Genomic DNA, 8639 nt, shown 5'->3' on the forward strand with positions numbered 1-8639 from the left:
TTCTCACGCTTTCGCCACACCCTCCTGCTCCGCATTCCTCCTCGCGCGCCCTCTTTGCTCCCATGAATACATTTGTTAAGCGCAAAAAGACAGACACAAGAAAGACGACAGGACAAGGCGCTCCCACTCCTTGCTCCCACCGCTTCTTTTCATCTCCCGCTGCACTCTGCGTTCGCTGTCAGGTTTCGCTGTGCTCGTTCGCTCGGTTACGACGTAGAACGAGGAGGTCTACTCTCGACGCAGGAACGGGCGCCTAAGAGCTGCATTCTATTCGCGCTTTCCAGAAACGCTAGCGCCGCCGCGCGGATCTTTTCGGAAGCCGGGAGGGGGTGATGGATTTCTCGCTCACGCGGTTTCTGCAGCTGCGTTGGCGTACTTGTGCTCTTCGTTATGGAAGAAAACAGTCGACGAGCGAAGAGCAACCGCATGTGCAGTGTGCCGCAATGCACAAATCGTGCAATTTCCGGAAAAGTGAGCCTGCACCACTTTCCAAAAGATAAAAAACGGAGGAAGTTGTGGGCGATCAAGCTCCGCATCGGGAAGCAAGTGAGCGAAGAAATGGTCGTATGTAGCGATCATTTTAACAAAGACGACTTCTTTTGGGGCCACCTTGGTGAGTAATTGACTGTTGCGATGCTCTCAATGATTTCATTTTATTCTTGTGGTGAGCTGATTGTGAAATTTTGCCTTAAAGACGGGTTGAAGCCCTTACGAAAGCGGCTGAAAAGAAACGCCGTGCCTTCGCAAAAGATCCCTATGCGCTCCCACGAAGCAAGTGTGAGGCCTAGGGTTCCCCGAAGAAAGCCCCCCACAGATTCTCAAGGTAAGTTTAAGTACGCAAGTGTCACCGTTTATTAAATGTTCTGCCTGCACTCGCGCTGTTTCGGTAAATATTCCTCGACGGTGCCTGACGCTGCGTAGTGAGCATTTCACACTAGCGAACGTATTCTGCATCTGTTCTTAGTCGTTCTGTGTGAAAATCAAACAGGCGGTCAATGTGCAAGGCGTTCGCTACTTTTTTTGGCTGTAGTGAAAGTTGTGTACCGATCGGAGGTACTGCGCAAGCGTTTGTGATCTTGTATTTGTTTTGCTTGGTCTTAAAGCATCTCTTCTATTGACCTAACAATGTTGCAGGAAACGAGGGCCAACAGGACGACGTATCTGAAGTCGTCATTAATGAAGATTGCGCATGCGAGCTTCCTGATAATTTGGAAGAAAGTGAATACAATGGTGAGAATTTTTTTTCCGACCTTCGCACCCAAGTTTTGATGATGCATAGGCGTTACCGCATGTTTAAGTTTGCCGTTTCACCAAACAAGGCGAGTCCGGTTGTGCAACTGCAAAGGGCAATATATCGAGAGTGGTATCGCCGAAAGATTTTGGGCACCTAGATAAATACACGTTCTACTATTAAGAGACTAAGGCTTTTCTAATGTCACCTTAGGCAAGTAACCTACTGGAGTGACTCTGATGCAATAGTGTTCTGTGTGTGTGAATGTGTTTTTTTCTATGATCTTTCTCACTTTTTGTGCTTTTCTTTGTAATATTTCGGCACCCCCCTTACCCTTTCACCTGTGCACCAGGTTAGCAAAGTGGATGTTTACCTTCCAGGTAACCTCCCTGCCAACCTCCCCGCCTTTCGCATCTGATACTTTCTCTCTCTGCTCTTGAATTTTAGAGCAAAGGCAAGCCAGTGCAATGCATCTTGTTTTATTTTGCCGTAGGACTGAATACACCGTGTTGTAGGACACTTCACATGGTTTTATGAAGGATTTAGTTCACCATCATTGTATTGCAGACCCACCTGTGCAGGATTGGCTTCCCCCCCTTTCAAGCTCTTGCTCACGAACAACAGCAGGTAACTTTTTGCTTAAAACTGTACCAATTTCGCTCTAAATTTTTTCTTGCGTTACAGAACGAGACGCTGCAAGGGCACTTGTTGAACTTCAAGAGCTGGGCCACACACCTGAGCTAAACAAATCCGTTCAAGTGAACTCACTGGACTTCACACAAAAATTTAGGATTTCGGACGTGCTTCTTTCTGATGCTCACCTAAACACTTTGACTGGCGTACCTTCTCATGCACTTCTAAACAAGATTGTTTCACTCGTAGAGAAGTATGAGGCGGCAAATAGGATGGAAGCTTCTGTGAGGGACAGAGTTATTTTGGTGTTCATAGTTCTGAAACAGGCTATGTCATTTTCCTGTCTCAGTGTACTTTTTCAATGCAGCATTTCGTCCATACACAGATATTTTGTGCACACACTGCCTCTTGCTGCTGCAGTGCTGAAAGCTGCCATTGAGTGGCCTTCAAAGGAGGAAATTTTAAACAATATGCCTTCGCACTTTAAACAGTATCCGAGAGTGCGAGGTGTTGTAGATTGCACAGAAATCCCAGTTGAAAGATCTCGCTGTGTGAAATGTCAGCTACTGACATATTCACAATACAAGTCGACTTACACTGTAAAATTTCTCATATGTGTAAGTCCAGCTGGCACAATAACATTCATCAGTGAAGCATTTGGTGGACGAGCCTCAGACAAAGCCATTACAGCTGAGTGTGCAATACTGGAGAAGTTCGAGTCATTCACAGATGACATTATGGTCGATAGGGGTTTTTTCATTGATGACTTGTGCACTGCCCGTGCAATTGGCGTAATTCGGCCACCTTTTGCTAAAAAGGACTGCCAGTTTGACCGCAATGATGCCCTTAGGACAGCTGATATTGCTAGGGCACGGGTTCATGTAGAACGAGCAATACAACGAGTTAAAATATTTAAGCTCTTCAACTCAACTCTGTCCTGGGAAATGCTGCCTTATATCAATGAGCTGTTCACAGTTGCGTGTGGGCTAACTAACTTGTGCGCACCAATACTGGCTGATGATAAATTTCAGTAAGCACGCTTGCAAAGCTGACACAATTCATCCTCATCATTGCAATCCTATTTTATGTCCACTGCAGGACGAAGGTCTATCCCTGCGACTTTTCAATTATCCCTGTCCTGTGCCAGCCGATTTCAACTAGTGCCTGCGAATTTCTTAATTTCATCACCCCAGCTATACTTCTCCCGTACTCGACTGAGCTTCCTTTCTCTTCGCACCCATTCTGCAACCCTAATGGTCTACCGGTTTTCTAACCTACGCATTACATGATGTGCCCAGCTCAAATTTTTCTAATAATGTCAATAAGTATATTCGGTATCTTTGTTTGCTCTCTGATCCACACCACTATCTTCCTGTCTCTTAACTATATGCCTAACATTCTTCGTTCCATCGCTCTTTGCGCGTTCCTCAACTTGTTCGCAAGCTTCTTTGTCAGTCTTCACGTTTCTGCCCATATGTTAGCACCGGTAGAATGCGCTGATTGTATACCTTTCTTTTTAATGATAATGGTAAGCTTCCAGCCAGGATCTGGCATGTGCTCCAACCCATTTGTATTCTTTTGCTGCTTTTACTATAACTTCGAGATTGCTGGTGCCATTACCCTGCTTATCTTTTAGTGCATACATCTTGGTTTGACCTACGCCAAGCTTCCTTCACCGATTTCATGCTGCGTCCATCTTTTACGGCTTTTTTCAGTCTTTATCGCGTTATAATTTCGAATCAATTATTTTCGCCTTGTTGATCAGTTTTGACAGTTTCGCAAATTCTATCTTATCTCTTGAGTTGGACACTTTCATTCTTTGTCGCTTCTTTATTAGGTCCTTTGTTACTTGGGAGAGCTTGCCTACTGGTTGCCTTGGTGCCTTGCCTCCCACTTCAATTGCTGCCTCTGAAGCCATCCTCGTAACGGTTTCATTCATTAGCTCTATGTCATCTTCATCTCTGTTCTAAGGCTGCATATTTGTTTGCAACTACCAGCCTGAATTGGTCTGCTTTTACCCTTACTGCATCTAGATTGGCTTGTTTCTTCTTGACCAATTTTAATCTTTCCCTGTTCAAATTGAGGTGAATCCTAGCCCTCACTAACCTATCAGTGTTGATCAGACACATATTGCTATGGTTAACGGAACACAAACTGGCGAATGTTAATGTTACTTTAACAGAACAATCTCTTTTGGTGTATTTTCCACTTAATTTGTGCGACATCATCAGCTGTTCAATTATACATACTGTCTATAGTATGCGCTGTTGGGTCAAATAGGCGTGATGGTTATTTTTTTTTTATTTTTTCATCACTTTGTCGTGTACATTGCAATGTGTGACTAAGTACAGCTGTGAACTTGTGGGCATTGCAACCACAAAGACGTGAAGAATGTGAACCGAGAGCAGGTGGCAAATATACGAGCATGCGAGAGCCTCGCATGTGGCATACATTTATTTGCAGACAACCTATACAAATGGAAGTGATGTGTACACATTCAGTTAAGAGACATATGAAAGTTGAGAGGAGGGCGAATATCAACATTTTCTAACAAATAGTAAATATTGAATATCACATAGCAAAACGCAGACACACATTTACAGGAGGAATGTTTATTGTGGTATGTTTATAGGTGTGATACGTGTACTGACAAGTAAAAAAAAAAAGCAGCCAAGTATATCAGGTACAAAGGACCAGTTATAAACACAGAAGCACTAATTTTCAAGTAAAAAACTACTTGTATTCGCTCAAGTACTTTAGAGTGACTGCAAACAAGCTCTTCAGGAATTATGAGCTGCTGTGTGACTAGCTTTTCGAAGAATGCAAAATAAATAGTTGCTTAAAAAAAGGATCAACAGCTTTCTTCTCTTTTTTGCAACATGTGCACTGTAGACACTTGTAAAGGTGTCATTTGCAGAGAAAACATCACAGGTTGTAGAGTAAAAAATGAAACTCCATGACTAGACATCCAAAAGCACTAAATGACAGAATACAAGCAAAATTTGCAGCTGGCCATTTATGCATATGCTGCAAAACCTAGAACCAAACTTGAACTCCTCATTTTGCTTCTTCGATGCTTCAAAAACTCTTGCCATTTCAGTTCTCACAATTTGCTATACTTTCCTTAGCAGACATTGAACAGTAAATATAATTAACAATTGCTTAATTGCTGCTACATATATTGCAATTCACGGCGGCCGCATTTCGATGGAAGCGAAATGCGAAAGCACCCGTGTACTTAGATTTTCGTGCACGTTAAAGAACCCCAGGTGGTTGAAATTTCCGGAGTCCTCCACTACGGCGTGCCTCGTAATCAGAAAGTGGTTTTGACACGTAAAACCCCATAATTTAATTTTTTAATATATTGCAATTCGTAAATATTACAAAGTACTGAATAGCTTTTCTTCTAAGTATCCCCCCTCCCACTGAATGGAAGTGATCAACAACGAAAAAAACCTATGAACACCAACATACTTTCAAGCCTTGCTAATCTGCACAAGCTTAGGTAGTACCCTTTTGAAGTAGACATACTGCAGCCTGTCTACAAGTGCCTGAATATGCTCGGTGTCTCTCGGCACATGAATGACAAGGCTCTCAACTTTCGAATATACTATAAAATGACACAGATTCATGTTAAGGAGGAGCATGCCCAGTTGAACCTGGGAATAATACTTGTGAGCACGTCTCAATGCATAATTTTCTCCATCACACACAATAAATGCCAGCTTCTTAGCATTTACAAGGTCTTGTATGCTAGAGTGCTTGCCTAGAACAGGACACTTCACTTCCAGCAAGATGTTCGTTCCCCTCTGCTCACTTATTCCATCCGGGCTGTAGCCAAGCCAAGGAACATCTGGAATGACGACGAGTCCCAGCTTGCTCACGCTTTCGTTATGAGTCTTCTCGTACTCTTCAAGTGCAAGAGGCTCGTTGTCTTTTCCATACATTGTGGCTTCATTTCCCTTGAAAGGCTCCCTGCAGTACAGCCTGTCCAGCTTTGCTTCCCAACTGCGTGTACCTCTTTCTTCAAACGTGTAGAGTTCTCTGCAGATGCTTCCAGTAATTCTTTTTTTTCTTTCGCTGTGCCACAGAGTGGATGACTGATCAGTTGTCTCGCGGCATATTTCCCTAGCTTTGGCATAGGAGAGGCACACATTTTGAAGATAGAAACTCTTTTCATTTTCATTGAGATGTTCAAGAGTAAACCTTTTCAGTACTGTTTTTTCACCATCTAGCACCGATTCAAAAAATGAAAATTTTGTGTGCTCTCTCAAGTAGCAACCTTGTGTGAAAATTGTGTCGATGGCGCGGACTATGTTCAAATTGCTAGTGAAAGGGATTGACTTTCTTGCACGAGTTTTGTGTTTTGCCAGTGCAGAATTTGGTACTGCATCGATAAGTTCTTTCCTAATCAGGGCTTGAACATCTTCAGGGACACTTATTGGTTGAAGCTGCTCGACGTGGCAAAACAAACTAATTGGCCTTGGTTTGTAGATGCTGGCGGCACTGGCACGTCCCCACTGTTGTTGCACATCCGTGCATGACAATGCATCCAGGGAAGTGGCACTTGTCCTGTACATCAAAATAAACATACCTTGCTGAAATACTCTGTGTATTGGCTTTTTTCTGCATCTTTCATATGATTCAAGAAAATGTTTCCTAACAGTGTCGCGATGGGGCTAGTTGGAATTCTATGATGCAACTTGGTAGTGCGGAAAAAAAAATGAGACAGACGGGAACCATTTCAGTTTTGAGTTAGCGCTTGTGTACATTGGTTCCATTTTGTTTCATCCTTTGTTTCCGTGTTAGTAAGTTACATCAACAATATTTTACAGCAGATTCAGAATCAAAATCCTACAGTAAACAAATAAAAAAGCCCAGAACGTTTAAAACATTTCTGGGCATTCTGTGGTTATTAATACAGCCTGTGCCCACCTGAAGTGACTGAAGCAACACATACTCAATTGATTGCTGTGTGCATGTTCTTGAAACTCTGTTCCTAGTGCAACAACAAGCCCCAGATGGCATTGAAAAGGCATCATTGCCACTGACTTCTATGTTCGCCTTTTACAATGTGGCTCTTAGTTCGACATAAGGTAAACATATTCACTGTCACTTGATGCACATTACAGGCAAGCCAACTAATGAAAATAAATAAACACATGATGTATAAAGTTTTACCTGTTCAAATATATCAAAGTGGCAAACAAATGTTTGCATTGACCAGAGAGACCGGCCTTGCACGTGCATTCTCCCTGAAAACAATCAAACCAATGTTAAGCACGCAAACGACCTTAAAACCGCGCTAATTATTTACAGGGCAAATGCGTAGGCTCCCACATGCACATTGAATTCTGGAAGCCGAAAACAACACATTGGTGCTTTTATGACACTAGAACGACGAAATTGCGCGTTTAAGCCCGAGAAGTAAGTAAAAAAATAATTGCATTTAACGCGTTGCACTTTGGCGAAATCGCCGTACAGCACGCGAAAACGCTAATCATGCTGGAAACGGGGCGCGCTGGCACACCTCATTGTCTCGCTCATAGCTTCTAAATCGGCACTACTGAAATGTTTCCGTGTTACCTGGCATTTTTAACAAGCATTCCACAAATAAGCCATTGCAGGGAGCCATGAATGCACATAACGTCATCAATGCACACAACGTTTATATTATGCAGCGGCATGAGGGGTACTGCGCTTTGTTTACATCCGAGCGCCACCAATTAACTGCTTGGTGTCAATTCTCGTACATCACGTATATCTTTAAAAAAAACGTAAGGTGAAATACTGACCTTTACGGCGCCGGTTTCATTGCAGACTTGAACTTTTATAGTATGCGGGGGGCCTCTCACGGCGCTTGTCTGCAGGCATAGTGACTCGACCTCGACAGCCGCGCTTGTCGTCGCTCGTATACCGCAGCATATTATATGGCCAGCGTTAAACGCAGCCTCTCCTTCTACAACACATCTCTGCGTTTCCTTTGCAAGATCAAGGATCGCGCTTAGAGATACTAGAGGCCCGTGAGCCGCCTGCACCTGTAGACGCGCACGCTTTCGTGTCGGCTCCATCACCTCTATCCCCGCCATATTGAAACGTTCTCCGCGCCCCCTATAGTCGCTGGAAAGTGCGAATAAAGATGAAATTTCTGCTCGCACATCCACGCAACGTGAATTTATCTCAATGCGTTACTTTGGTGGAACAAGCTGAACGTGAGTTCAGCCTGCGTGCCTAGACTGCGAATGAAACAGAAATTCCTGATCTCCCGAGTTTTGCTCGTGGCTACACTAGATCTGATGGTCATTATGCATATGCGTTTCCCACTTACATATGGTATGGTACAACGTCTGATACGACGTGAGACAAAGCTGAAAGAAGGCTGCTCCGACTGTTCAAGCGTGTTATTATAAACTTGCTGGATGCGGTAGTACGAAGGATCGCTCGCGGAATCCAATAATCTATCTGTATTTCTACCGTGAGTCTCATCTAGCTGTCCAGGGGCCCGCTTTGTTCAGCAGGTGACCCACATTTATTGCGACTGTACAATTGTATTTGACTATAAAATAACCATGAGTATAACGCATTGTCCTTTACCGCAAGCATTGTCAAGAAATACAAACGATCTTAAGGTTTTGATTTTGGTATCAAGTTGGACAGGGTTGGTAAAGTCACTGTAAAACACCGTTTAAGAAAGACGAGGATAAAAAAAAAGGTAATGGTCTACCTTTCCTTAGGCTCGTCTTTTTTTAGCGCTTTTTTACAATCACCATAAAAT

At 43.3% G+C, this 8639-nt stretch overlaps 1 protein-coding gene and 1 long non-coding RNA gene across 5 annotated transcripts; one reads left to right on the forward strand and one right to left on the reverse strand.

Annotated features, from left to right (window-relative positions):
- The first annotated feature begins 288 nt into the window (after positions 1–288).
- On the forward strand, positions 289–4558 carry LOC142576042 (uncharacterized). Of its 3 annotated transcripts, XM_075685948.1 has the most exons (5): positions 289–613; positions 695–823; positions 1135–1230; positions 1799–1858; positions 1916–4558. In XM_075685948.1, exons 3-5 carry the CDS (start codon positions 1177–1179, stop codon positions 1973–1975), a joined length of 174 nt encoding a protein of 57 aa, XP_075542063.1. In that variant the 5' UTR covers positions 289–613; positions 695–823; positions 1135–1176; the 3' UTR covers positions 1976–4558. The 3 variants fall into 3 exon arrangements, with proteins under 3 accessions (XP_075542063.1, XP_075542062.1, XP_075542061.1); XM_075685947.1 differs by having other exon boundaries at positions 1799–4558; XM_075685946.1 differs by lacking the exon at positions 289–613 and having other exon boundaries at positions 621–823.
- On the reverse strand, positions 4281–7945 carry LOC142576044 (uncharacterized). Of its 2 annotated transcripts, XR_012826761.1 has the most exons (3): positions 7660–7945; positions 7046–7119; positions 4281–6436 (listed from the first exon to the last, which is right to left on the reverse strand). It is a non-coding gene; the product is annotated as an uncharacterized LOC142576044 (long non-coding RNA). The 2 variants fall into 2 exon arrangements; XR_012826760.1 differs by having other exon boundaries at positions 4281–7119.
- Between the last annotated feature and the right edge of the window lie 694 nt (positions 7946–8639).

This window comes from Dermacentor variabilis, chromosome 3 (genome assembly GCF_050947875.1).
Source record: "Dermacentor variabilis isolate Ectoservices chromosome 3, ASM5094787v1, whole genome shotgun sequence".
Taxonomy (NCBI): Eukaryota; Metazoa; Arthropoda; class Arachnida; order Ixodida; family Ixodidae; genus Dermacentor; species Dermacentor variabilis.